At 41.2% G+C, this 14,070-nt stretch overlaps 1 protein-coding gene across 2 annotated transcripts in view; it reads left to right on the forward strand.

Moving 5' to 3' along the window:
• HSPA12A (heat shock protein family A (Hsp70) member 12A) overlaps positions 1-14,070 on the forward strand; it is an 89,258-nt gene that overhangs the window by 51,169 nt on the left and 24,019 nt on the right. For both annotated transcript variants that reach the window (XM_040606709.1, XM_040606711.1), the window contains 3 exons: positions 3,874-4,060; positions 5,551-5,655; positions 9,136-9,252. In XM_040606709.1, the coding sequence (XP_040462643.1) occupies positions 3,874-4,060; positions 5,551-5,655; positions 9,136-9,252 (409 nt within the window). The remainder of the gene's footprint in view (positions 1-3,873; positions 4,061-5,550; positions 5,656-9,135; positions 9,253-14,070) is intronic.

Below are 14,070 nucleotides of genomic sequence, written 5' to 3' on the forward strand. Positions count from 1 at the left end.
GCATACACTTTGCTTTAAATGTGTAAGTATCCTCCTCACTCATGTCGGTAGTCTAAAGCACATGTTTGGAGTTGGGTGTATGTTTCTAGATGAGTAATGATTGACTTCACTTTGATTGCATGTTAGTTACTGTTTTATCAATTCTAGGTAATACTTCCCACTTGTAAACTCTTGCTAGTTCCCAATGACTTCTGTAAAGATAGTTGTGGTTACCTTCAGGCTCTTGTTTCAGACTAGAAGTGTATGTTATAACGAGTGCTATTTTCTGCTTACCTTGAGGCTGAGTAAATGCATAGGAACAGCCTGGCCATGAGTTCAGCAAGCACTTGAGCAGGCAGGGCAGTGCCAGAGTCATAATGAAAGCCCGTTTGGTGCTGTAGAATGGGTTAACTACAACTCCTTTGGAGGGAATGTGCAAGGCCTTGCACAGTTTTTAAAAACTCCTATTGATTTATATGCACTTATGTGAAGTTATAAATGTTTCAGCTGCTGGTTAAATTGCAACAAACTGAATGTGAGTATTTCACAAATGGAGAAAAAAAATGGGAAAACCACATGTGATTATGAAAAAAATCACAGCCTGTCTTTGGAAGGAGGGAGAATGCGGGCTTTTTTCAGTGTAACTTTACTTCAACCTTCAGGTTTTCCTTTATCCTTCTCTTCCCTTCTTGGCAGCCATGTGCTTGCCTTTCTTTGGTGTACATGCTTGCAGTGGCGTTTGGCTACATTTTGATGATCCCAATGCTTCGTTTCCTTGACTGTTATGCTGCAGCTCTGGATCAAATTCTCATCACTCTGCAAGGATCGCTCTCTTTACTCTGTCTGTTAGCCAGATTCCTGTGTGAGGAAGGGCATTTCTCTAACCTTAGCATAACCTTGCGATCCTTTCCACACTAACTTTTCTCTTGTCTCAGTTCTCACTTTTCCTAGATACATTCCGATCATCTGTGGCTATAAACGGGTCTATGCTGCTCTGTTGAGCTACTCCACTTTTTATCAGCCTAGGAACTAGTCTCATGCCTGCATTTGAGCAGAAATCTACCTTGGGTTTTGCTTGAATATTTTTAGTTCTGACTCGGCTTTGAGAAGGTATTGCCCACATGCCAGAGTACTTCTGGCTCGTATTAGTCCATGCTTTTACTAGGCATTACCATATTTTGGGTTTGTTTGGTTCCCCCCCCACCCCGAGAGCATTATTACCATTGTTTTGCCTGCATTGGGACCATGAACAAAAACTGCAAATGAAGGTGCTGAAATCCTAGCCTTACTGACTAGAAGCCTCCACTAAGTGGAGTGAGGCTAGGGCTCCACCTCAGCAGAGTGTCACAGTCAGGATTTACTATGCATGTGCCTTTGCAGCTGCTTCTTTCTAGAAGAGATGTCACACAGGAATATTTTTAAATCTCTGATTGCAAATGGTAGAGTTGGACTTCCCCTTCTGTTTCTTTATTGCTCTTCCGGTGACCGAACTGTAGTACAGGCTGAGAACTTTAGAATGTGCTGAGCAATTACCGTGTCTAGTTTCAGTCAGAAACTCATCAGGAAGTAAATAATCCAGTTCTCTAGGTGGCTTTGACAATTTCAGCCCATACCCCTGAGCATCAATTTCTCTTCATTTAAACTGCACCTTAAGTGTACTTATTCTGGAAAGAAAAAATGCACCTAGCCATAATGAAAAACAAAGTAGTATTGTTACTAGCCATGTCCTATTTATGGAATTTCCCACCAGTGACTCACAATGAATAATTAATGTTTCCAAGCAAAAATGATACCACTCTGTCTCCTCTCTGCTTGCAGCAGGTGTGTGGGATTTAAGTCTGGTGAAATAGGCAGTGTTTTCTGCTCAGGGGCTGTGGGATCCCAACTTCTTCACATTGGAACCGTATGTTCGCTGTGACACCTACTCAAAAGATTTTGAAGTTGACCAAGTACATTTCTAGCAAGAGGTTAGAAGAAATGATCTGCAGCAGAGCCCTTGCCAGCTGGTAGTAGCTCAGGGGCTGAGCAGTGGTACTAGGGAGGTTTAGGCAAGTTTTTTCCAAGTGGTTGAAGGTGGAAATCATTCCACTTCTCACGCTGTTTCTGCTTTCAGAGCAGTGGAATTGTCCTCCACACTGAAGTAAATTCACAGATATGTGATTCCCTGCCATTGCTGCTGCTGGTGCAAAAAAGGGTGGATTTTGCGCTGTTTGATCTAGTTGAATGGTCTGAAGGGCTCCCAGCACTTTAGAAGATCCTGTTCCTTGTTCCTTTGCCAAGTATTAAGCCCTTAGATTGCAGTTTTCCATGTCAGTTGCCTGCCCTGGTCTGGAGGTCAATTGCTTCAACTGTTTCTGAGAGTGAAATGGAAAAGATTTTTTTTTTTTTCCTTTGTAAACTTCCTGTGTCACATAAACAAGTACCACAGAACAAGGCAACCTTTTTGTGCTTCAGAACAAGGACTTTGGCAGTAGTATATTAAGTGTGTTTTGCTATCTTTAGAAGAAAGCAATCAGCATGTGGTTTAATAATGAATGAATGCAGTTGCCCGTGTGATCTTAACTTGGCTCCTCTCTGAGTGGTGTTATGGTTATGTTTGATAGCATAAACAGATCTTTCCACCAATGCCTTCTTAAGAAAATGTTTTCTGGTGATTGTTTGTTTCCTGTGCGGAAAGTATTTCTATGTAGGGTGAGGTGGAACAGTCATGCCCAGGTTTCTTGTTCTTCCATTCTACTTTTTATGTGATTGAAAAGTGAGAAGACAGGAATGCTCACAGCTGGCTCTGTGGTACAACTGTGTACTGTCTGACCGTGATTTCTACTGTCTGACAATTTTCTACTTTCGTCTCACTGTGCCCTGCACACACACACCCCACCCCCCCCACCCCCACCCCCCCCCAATTTCTGCTTCTGGATGTTCTCATATTTGATGTTCTTACTGATTTCCTTATCCATTCCATGCAACAAGCTTTGTTTTGCTTTCATCTTAACACTTTTGTGCTTCTTGGGTCTTCCTGAAGATAACTTCACAGTCTTGATAAGGTAGGATAGCTTTATTCACTGCTTTAGTGGATGGTAGTGAGGGGAATGTTTTGGTGCCTGTAATGTATTTGGGGATTGGGGGAGTCTGCTTCGTTTTTGAGAGACTAAGATTTTTACAGCATTTTTGTCATTTCAAACACAAAATCCATCGACTTCAGGTGAGCAGAGAGTGGAATGCGGAGAGTTCAACAGCTGCAGACATGTCTTCAGAGTTTCAGGTGAAGACACAGGCACATGATCAGATGTTGGTTGAACTGGCTTGTCTTGCTTCATAGAGCTTTCTGTGACAAAAAGAGGGATTTAATCAACTTCTCCAGAGTGGTGTTCAGATTACTTAAACAGATCCCTAAATCCAAATGGGGGAAATATCCTGTACAAATAAGCATTCATGGAGTTGGACTGACAATTGGATAGGCCACGCAATTTGAAGATTTGGTTTTTCATGAATAGTGTTCTTGGATAATTACTTGATTTTTTTTCCTGCACAATATTTATTACATACATACACTTAATTTGCAAATTCAAGTGCAAAACTGTTTCCTTGCTAATTGTGTATGGCTTCAGGAAACCTGTATTCTTACCAAAGACAGAGTATGATTATGTCCTTAAAAATTATACCACTAACTGTAAAATATATTGAGTTATCTGAAATGAAAATTACAGTCCTCTTTTCTTTGATGTGAAAAAAAACCACTTGCTTTTGGTATTATAAGGGTTGAAATTTGTATCTTTGGAGGGGAAAGCAGTCCGTGCAATCTGCCACCACTTTGTTTTTCTCACTATATGCTATTTTTTTCTGCTGCTCTAAACATTAGTATCACTTACTGAAACTGTTTCACTTGTTGGATAGACGGTGGGAAGGTGGAGATCCAGGCGTATCCAACCAGAAGACACCAACCACTATCCTCCTAACACCAGAGAGAAAGTTTCATAGCTTTGGGTATGCAGCAAGAGATTTCTACCATGACTTGGATCCCACCGAATCAAAGCACTGGTTGTATTTTGAAAAGTTTAAGATGAAGCTACATACCACTGGTGTAAGTATTAACCAATTTACCTGGATAATTGTGCATTTGCTACTCGAATTATCTTCCTGTGGACAGTACTACATTTTTGCCTGAGGATTGTCAAATAGATATGAGGCAGCTTTATTTCTAAGTTTAAAGAGTAAATAAAATGAACTCTTCAGTTAACACTGTGATTTGGTTTGCCTCTCACTGCATTTGGCAAGTGTATTTTGCCAGCCTTCTTTCTAGATCTTAGAAGTTCATTATCTGCTTTGCTGTTGTCATTTAACCCCAGCCAGCAACTAAGCCCCACGCTGCTCGCTGACTAACCCTGGTGGGATGAGGGAGAGAATCAGAAGAATAAAAGTGAGAAGACACATGGGTTGAGATGCAGTTTAATAGGTAAAGCAAAACCCACGCATGCAAGCATAGCAAAGCAAAACAAGGAATTAATTCACCGCTTCCCATCAGCAGGCAGGTGTTCAGCCATCCCCAGGGAGGCAGGGCTTCATCACAGGTAATGGTTACTTGGGAAGACAAACGCCATCACTCCGAACGTTCCCCCCTTCCTTCTCCTTCCCCCTAGTTTATATGCTGAGCATGATGTCATATGGTATGGAATATCCCTTCGGTCAGTCAGGATCAGCTGTCCCAGCTGTGCCCCCTCCCAACGTTCTTGTGCCCTCCAGCCTACTCGCTGCTGGGGTGAGTACCACAAAAGGCCTTGGCTCTGTGTAAGTGCTGCTCACCGATAACAAAAACATCCCTGAATTATCAACACTGTTTCCAACACAAATCCAAAACACAGCCCTATTCCAGCTACTATGAAGAAAATTAACTCTACCCCAGCCAAAACCGTCACATTTGCTTAGATCTTCACGTCCTAATTTTCCTGTTTGAAATTCACAGCTGTCTTGGGAATCTGCACGAGGTTGGTTTGTTCTATAAATCTAGTTAGAAAGCAGAAATGGAATATAAGAGCCATACTGAACTCTAGCACGGAGGAGCAAATTTAGTCAGAGATATTGTCAAAACCGCAAGTGCAAATCATGTTGTTAATTTGACATTGTTCCTACTGATGATATTTTTGTCTTTAATCCTTTCTAGATTTTTGGGACTTGGCCAGTACTTTCTGTATTGAGGTATTTTCTGATTTCATGTGTTGGTGGGAAGCCAGAAATCTATGCTTTTAACTCTGAACTTGGATTAAGTCTCTTGTATATGCAGCTTTGTTGCAATTAATTACAGATACTTCTATTGTAATTATTTAATATTTAGTCCATACAGCTTTCTGCCTGAAGTTATCCGTAGACATCATAGGTGTTTAAAACAGTCTAAAATAAGCAGCAAATGTCACGCTCCAGGAAATTCAAGTGATGAGTTGGATCCTCTTCAGAACAATTTTGTCACTTTTTCCTAACCAGGTGGATAATGAAAAGTTCCCTTTCCTCAAGCAGTGGGAATTAATTTAATGTTTACCTTTTCCTTTTAATAACCTTCAGTTATGTTCTTTCATGTAGAATCTTACTATGGAGACAGACCTGACAGCTGCAAATGGCAAAAAAGTCAAGGCACTTGAGATATTTGCTTACGCTCTGCAATTCTTTAAGGAACAGGCATTAAAGGTAAGGTAATGCTTCCTTATCTAGATTTTCTGATTTATAACTGGTATAAATGTGAGCTTAACACTTCTAACCTTTCCAGGCTTTGACCTCAGTAGTATTTGATGTAAACAAAGCAAGGCAGCTGTAGAAACGCTAGGCAGTCTGTGGACTCTGGAGAGCTCACAATAGCCTGAAGTGATTTACCACCACACAGGGGAAGCTTGATTCACTAACAGTATTGCTGTGATGCAGAGTTCTGAATATCTTCTTACCAGCTTAAATATTTTCTATTGCTTTTTTTCATGAAAAAAATGTGGATTTGAAACGGAAATTTAAAAGCGCAGGAGCTGAAGCTCAGGAATTAAATTTGAGACTGGGTCCTGTCCTCATCCCCTACACTGCTGCAGCTGGGACGATGCATTCTTCTGTGTTCACACAAGGTTGTCTCTCATGTTCATGAGTTGGCACTGTGAAATGCAAATAGGATGGGCACCTACTGACGTCACCTGCCCCAACGTAACTTTGTCTTCACTGATGAAGCAAAGCAGAGCTAGATGAGCTGGATTTATTTTGTAATAAAAAGGGTATTAGAAGCTCATTTATAATTTGGCGACTTGCATTTCACTGTAAGTCTGTACAAAGATGCCCTGCTGAGGAGTACAAGCTGGCTAACCTGGTGGAAATAGTGTAATTATGCCAGTGCAATGATCTGTGCAGGCCACTTGATTGCATTGAGAGATTCAGTATATTAGCCTGTGTGGAATTCCACACCAGTACAGATCTATAGTCTCCATTCCCCAAACCAACACAGGAACATTTTGGATAAGACTCCTTTATTCTGTTTTACACAGTTAAACTACAGTGTATGTGCCAAAGAGCCACAAGTAGGCTGTGGTATTTCGGCCCTGTGCTGACAATTTGCAGGGGCGAATTTCATGTTGTTATGCTGTGAGATAGAATCATTAAATTATTTAAATTGGAAAAGACCTTAAAAATCATGGAGTCCAACCATTCACCCAGCACTGCCAAGTCTATCACTAAACTGTGTCCAAGTGTCACACCTACATATCTTTCAAGTACCTCCAGGGACAGTGACCCAACCAGCTCCCTGGGCAGCCTGGTCCAATGCCTGACAACCCATTAGGTGAAGAAATTTTTCCTAATATCCAGTCTAAACCTCCTCTAGTACAACCTGAGGCCGTTTCCTCTTGTGTTGCTTGTTGTCTGGGAGAAGAGACCAACCCTCACCTGCCTGCAGCCTCCTGTCGGAGCTGTGGAGAGCAATAAGGTCCCCCCTGAGCCTCCTTTTCTCCAGGTTAAATGCCCCCAGTTCCCTCAGCCGCTCCTCACCAGCCTTGTGCTCCAGCCCCTTCCCCAGCCCCGCTGCCCGGCTCTGGACACGCTGCAGCCCCTCCATGTCCCTCTTGTCGTGCGGGGCCCAGAACTGAGCCCAGGGTTCGAGGTGCGGCCCCACCAGTGCCGAGTACAGGGGGACGGTCACTGTCCCGGTCCTGCTGGCCACACTATTTCAGATACAAGCCAGGGTGCTGTTGGCCCCCTTGCCCCCCTGGGCACCCTGCTGGCTCCTGCCCAGCCGGCCGTCAGCCAGCCCCCCCAGGCCCTTTCCCCCCAGGCAGCTCCCAGCCCCCTGCCCCAGCCCGCAGCGCTGCCTGGGGCTGGTGTGACCCACGGGCAGGGCCCGGCACTGAGCCTGGTTGAACCTCATGCAAGTGGCCCCGGCACGTCGGCCTGGCCTGCCCAGACCCCCCTGCCGAGCCCCCTGCCCCCCGGCAGGTCAGCACTGACCCAACTTGGAGTTGTCTATGTTATTTGGTTGCCCTGATCCTGAATGCATGTTTACGGAGAAAATCTAACAAGCATTCGGGAGAACCAATAAGTGAGACAGACATCTATAAGGGGTTTAATTTGTAAATTCATACTGTGTTCTGGTGGACTACCTCCATTTATCTTGCCATTTTTTTTTTTTTCTCCTTCTGTGGCTGGTGTTAGTAGGGAAAATATATTTTATTTTCCATTTGAAATGTTGCGATGCTCATTTATTGTAATGCTCTGCTTGGGTCACAAGATTGTTTTTTGTATTCTTTTGTGAAATACTTGTCTCCAGTGAACAGTTTTAGAGATCTAAAATCTCATGTAAACATTCAAATGCGAGCTAAGTGCCATTGGGTTCAAATGCACCACTGTATTGTCAACGTAAGCATAATAGTTGCTGGGTCAAATCAGAATATTCATCCAAGCAAGCATTGTTTAAAATAGCCTTGTTGTTAAAAACTAACCTACTCTTTTGAATGGGGTTAATTTAGTCTCTGTGAGACCTCAGTCTATTTTTTATGGCTGCAGAGAAATAACGCTACCATTACAAGTCCAATTTCTCATCTTGTCAAAGACTTTTTTAACTAGATTTTGGGGCTGATTGTGGAGTCACAGACTTGAACCTGTGCATACTTTGGGGAAATTCGTGGTGAATATGAATCCTGTATATTTGCTGTGTTGCCTGTTCAGGGCTACATCCTTTCTTGATGTTAATAAATAAATCCTTGTGATTTCTGAGTGTTTCCTGAATTTAATTAGACAAGCACTGTAAACAAACTATTACTTTGGACTATAATCTATCCATTCCTAGTGCCCTATGTGCAGTATAAAGGTACTACTTTTCTAGCATGGGTATTTTGAATGGCGGCATAGCTAAACAAACACCACACCTTGGCACAGCACATGCAGGAACATTTTTTTACATTCTAAAGGCCTGTTGTTCACCTTTCTGAACCTTTGCCTGTTTGGATGGAGATTTAGATAGGACATATGGTAATGACATTTTACTTGGAACCTTTCCCAAAACATGTCAGTATATCACCTAATTTGCAAATGCAGTACAGACTTTCCTCTTTGTAAGGGGGGGGGGGGGAAAGGACAATAAAAGAACTAAACTGGTCTTGAATGTTTGCTTAAAGCAAAATTTTCAAGGAGCAATCGGTCATTTTTTTGGAAAGGGTTTCACTTTCCCTTGTTAACTCAGTTGTAAAAATTTGATTTAAAGTAAATGGTGTATAAAGAAGTCATTGAAAAATCCAGAGTGTAAAACGTAATATTCATCAGTGATACCTCAAATTTTTTTCTGTGTATTAATCAAGATGCAAGTGTGAATTCTTCAAGCTAACAGCAAGACTAAGAATGTACATAAACGTTCTGTAATATTCAGTGGTGCATGAGGTGTTTTTGGAAAAACTAACTTTTCTACTTCATGTTCACCAGTAAACTTTTCTATAGGCCTCCTTGAGAAAGCATCAAACCTAATCCCAGTTTTTGGCATAGTAAAGCATTGTTGACAGGTTGGCAATAGTTCTGATTTGTAGCGTAGATGTAACAGGAAAAAAATGGAAAAGGGAAAGTTACTGTTATTAGAGCCAGCAGAAAATAATGCTTTCTTCTAAAGTTGACGCCCATCATTTTGGATTCACCTCTATTTTTCTTTTTATTTAGGAGCTCAGCGACCAAGGAGGCTCGGACTTTGAAAACACGGAAGTAAGATGGGTCATTACAGTGCCTGCTATTTGGAAGCAGCCTGCAAAACAGTTTATGAGACAAGCTGCCTACAAGGTAAGATTGCAGGCTGAATGTAGAAATGCCCCTTTAAAGCTCTAGCTGATAGGCTAAATGATAAAATGTATTTGGGACAGTTAGCTCTAGTATAAACTGTATAGAAATGGGCTAGAAAAAGAGTCAGACTAGAAACACTGAAAGAGGAGTTAGCTCTACCAAGCAGTAGCTTTAAGTCATACATATTCACTTCTTAAATACCTTTTTCTTTCTGTTCGCTTTTATATATTGGTGTCCCTCACTGCAGACTGTGATGGTTTAGTCATCTTGTATGCTGTATTCCTGCTGAATTCAGTGCACATGGAACAGATGCAGTTTTGAGACCCAAGGGAAAGCTGATTTTAAAATACTGGACACAGGTTTTGGGTTTTTTTTTTTTTTTATTTTCTTTAGGTCATCACAGACTTTTAAAGTAAAAAAAAAATAATAAAAGGAAGAGAAAGGAAAGCAAAGAGCCTCCTCGGTGGGACTTTTTTTCCAGTTCCCATTTTCCCACAGTAGGAATGAAAGGACTGTGAACTGGATAATCTGGATATAAAATTAAATTTAAATGTTATTTTCACCAGTACAGGGTTTATCTGCATTTAACTCTTTCCCCTGAAACTCCCCCAAGTATGTGCTCTTTCGTTATGACTGCCCTTTATTTCAAATTCAGTTTGTGTCTTTAATACATGAGATGTACACATTCTTCTTTTCATCAGGATTTCCATCTTCCGTTGTTGTTTTTTTTTTTTTTAATTTTATTTTATTTTTGGTCAGACTCTTGCGTAACCCATTGGCAGCAGCTATGTGAGGCAATTTGTAAAATATCTAGTAGTTCATGACTAATTCTCAGTGCTCCTGGGAAGCACCCAGTTTTTTCTAACGCTGTTTCTAACTATCTCTAATGTTGAGCAACATTTTTCTTAACAGTCTTTGTTTGGGATTGCTAATGCTAGTGCCAGAAGCAAAACACTCTTAAAGTTCTGATGGAAGGACACTGTTGTAGGTAAATCTGAAACGCTAGAGACCCATTTGTTATCTTTGTATATTGTTGTCTGCCTGCTGTCTGTGTGCATGTGTGCTCGTGAACTGGGAGCTGTGTAAGGAGCAGGGCAGGGAAAGGTAGATCTCTTGGCATTTCTCACTTGTGGCGCAATGGAATGTTGTTAATTAGTGTCTGTGTCTGTGGTTGTGTCTGTGGTTGTGTACTTTTATCAGCAAGCTTGATAAACAGCAAGGACTGACAAGGCTTTTAACTCGGCGTGTGTGATCAATTACTGGAAAACTTAAGAGTTTATGGAAATAATTGATGTTTACTGGACACATGGTTGATTTTTTTTAAAATAATGGAGATGAAGAAAGAAGTGCAGAAAACTGAGAATTCAGCACTGCCATTCAGTCTTTCAGATTCCTATCGCTGGATCCAAAACGTTCCTCAAACCGGTGTGTACAGATGGATCAGAAGTTGCAGCTCTTGGTGCTAGCTATTGGAACATGCAAGCATCTTGAAAAGCAGAGCTTGTTGTAAGAGTAATCGGGGCACTGAGTAGAGAAACATGTGAAAAGGCAGTTTTGTTAAGGGAAAGACACTGAAGTACAACCACTAGTCTAAGGTGAGAGTTAACTAGTGGGAAATGTTAATGAGCTGTGGAAATCTGCTTGAGTAATCTGTGGCAAGTGACATAGCTCTAAGAGAACAGAAATACTAATGGCTTCAGCCACTGGTTCACAATGTGAAGCGCAGCCTCTCTGGGATGGTTAAGTAGTTGCCTAGGCAAAGCTAAATACTGCACGGAATTAATAGAGACAAGTAAGAAGTGTTGTAGATCTGCTTCTGCACTCAATGTCAATCAGCTTCTGTACAGTCTGCAATCTCAGTGCATCTCTGACATCCCCTCGTATCTGTCTTGCCTTAAACAAAACATTGCTAACCTGGAATTCTTAATTTGCCCAAGGGCTCCTGTGACAGCCCCTTCCAGCTGCTGCACTGCTTTCTCATTTCAATGAGTAATCTGGGTGTTCCCTTCAGCCCACGGTTCTTCCTCTCTCTTTCCATCCAGCCTATCGAAATCCTGCTAATTCTGTCTGCATGACAGCTTTTCCTGTCTCTACATACCACTGAGCTTCCATCAAAGCTGTCGCTGGTTTTGCATCTTGGTTACTGCAACATCATTTCCTTGGCTTTGGCAACTGCAATCTGGTCTGTTTTGTATCTCTTCAGAATATTGCTGCTAAAGGGTTTTGTAGCCTCATGTTTGACAGGATAACAACCCTCATTGGACTCTTTCATCTGTGTCATCTCAGACATAAGCTGCATGTCCTGGAGATGAACATCTGTAATGCTAACTCATTTTCTTCCTCTGAAACCCTCTCTAAAATGCTGTTTTTTTCATGCCTACAAAAACTTGACTGTGATTAACATACTGATACGTGAAAACTGCTCCTCATTGCTTCTTGCTGTTATCCTGCCTGCCCCATATTGTATTCATGTGTTGTGCTGCTTGTATCCTTAACTCTTGTTATACTTGAGCTGCTACCTCTTTGAAGCAGGTATTTGTTTATTCTCATTTGCCTTGCTTCCTGGGACCTCCTGAAGAACTCAGTTTGGTAGGCTGTAGAGAGCTGCATGTCTTTACAGCTTCACTTTGCTGAATCATAATTGCTTTATTCCTGAATAACAGTTCACAGACACTTCTTGCTGTCCTTCATGCTTAATTTCTATGTGTCCAGGGGTAGTTCTAAAGCTGTGTGACACTTGCTGAGGTCTGGTCACACTTGGAGAGAGCTCTGTGATGAGAGCAGAGTGTTATCTCAGGAGGACGAACTTTGGTTTAAGTTTCCTTTCCCAAAGCATGTCTGCTGGAATGAAGTGTTCATTGTATCTGTGTTCATTACATCCTGAATAATGACTCTGAGGATACATTAGTCAGGCTTGCCATTGTCCCCACCAGTAAAATATAAGGCATCATAAATAGCATTAACTTTTCTTGTTTCTGTGTCCTATTTGTTCCGTTTCAAATTCTTTGCTTTGGTATAGTTCTGTCAGGAGTGCTGTATTTACCAGTATTAGAAGGAATCCCATTCTCATGAAGAACTTGCATCGTGAGTAATGAATTCAAATTGCTCATATATTTGCTTATTCTGGAGACCTTGGCAGCATGGTCTGGTTGGACAGCGTGTGGAAGGACTCCATCCCACTCGTGTGGGGGGACCTACCCTTATTCTTGCCATAGCAGAAGCAGCCAGATGCAGCTACCTGCAGTGGCTCTGAGGTTTAGACCCCGACATGAACAGATGGCTTAGGTGTGGAGGCAAGCCAGTTCCTGCTCGTGAACGTGGCCTGGCACTTACAGCCTCATCAGAATGACGTGTGAACGTGGATACAAAACCAGGATTCCACCTCTGTGTCATCTGAGGTTCTACTGACACGAGAAAGTGTTTTGTTAGTCTTGTATTACTGATGACCAAAAAAAAAAGAAAAAAAAAAAAAAAAAAGCGTGTGTCCACTAATGGAAAGATGAAACTCTGAAAGCGTTCAAGACCATTTGTGTAGAAATGCATTGAATGTGGGTAGGCATGAATACTTGGTTCAGTCTTAACAGCACTTTGGTATCTTAATATATTACTATAAGCAACACTTTTAATCCCTTATCGAAATGAAATTCAGGCGCTGTAGATTGTTTATTAGAGGGAACACAAGATCCAATATTCTTGGCAGAGTGTTTCTTTACAGTAAAGGCATTTTTCCAGCTCATCTTTCAATACACATTCTTTGGGCACAGTAAGTGCAGAGCAGAATCTACAGGCTGGAATTCCTTGAACATGCCAATAGGAATAAGGTTTTAAGGAAGAGTTTGGAGTGTGGCAGGAGTATGTGAATGCAGAAGCTATAAAATAAGAAAATAAAACATGGCATACCAAATGTACTCAGGGCAGAGCAAAGGAAAGGGAAGGCTAGTGCATTTTCATAAGCTTGCCCAAAATATTCTGTAGGCTTACAAACATCAGTCAGCTCAACTGCTTAGAGATATTGAGGGCTATTTTCTTTTTTATATGAACTGTTGATTTTGAAATGGAGTTCTAGAGCTCTGAAGTAGATCTATTTTTCAGTTACAAATAGCAAGTAAAGTAATTTGTATGATAAGCTCATATAAATAAACAGAGGCAGTCTAGGTTATAGGATTAAGCATGTGATGCTGGAATTCCAGAAACTTTTTTTAACCAGCTCTTATGCTGAATATCTATAAATGTCTTCACATCATGGAATGTGCACGATGAGAGTTATTTAACACATTGTGTTCCAGGGTTACATTACATTACATTGCTCTGTAGAAACCTTTGGAGAAAAGTAAACAAATTTGGTGAAAGAGTAATGTGACAACACATAAAATTCCTTGCTAATAAAAACATGATGTGAAGTAAGTTTGATTTTTAAAAAGATTACTAGAGAGACTTAACCAGATTGATATCTGTGAAGCTGAGCTAAACGTATTCCTTTGTAAGTATTTTTTTTTATACATAAAACACACACAACTGAAATGTATTTGTCTAGGCATAGTGTAGCAGACTTCTGCTCTAAACTACATAAAAAGGCAGTGATGTTCAGCCGTAAGAACACAGGGAAGCTGGTGATTTCTTTGAAACAGTACTTGTTCATGGAGGCAGATGAGGCAGAAGTGTGCTAATGAATCAGCCTTCCTGAGAATTTGTAGCTTCTGGGGTTCTCTTGAGTCCATACTTCCACTTTTGTGATATTAGGATCTTTTTAATCATAAGAATTAAAACATTTATGAAGTGATATGTTAGGGAGGATTCTGCATCTTGTAGCTATATTTA

The sequence above is a fragment of the Falco naumanni genome, chromosome 9 (assembly GCF_017639655.2).
Source record: "Falco naumanni isolate bFalNau1 chromosome 9, bFalNau1.pat, whole genome shotgun sequence".
Classification (NCBI taxonomy): Eukaryota; Metazoa; Chordata; class Aves; order Falconiformes; family Falconidae; genus Falco; species Falco naumanni.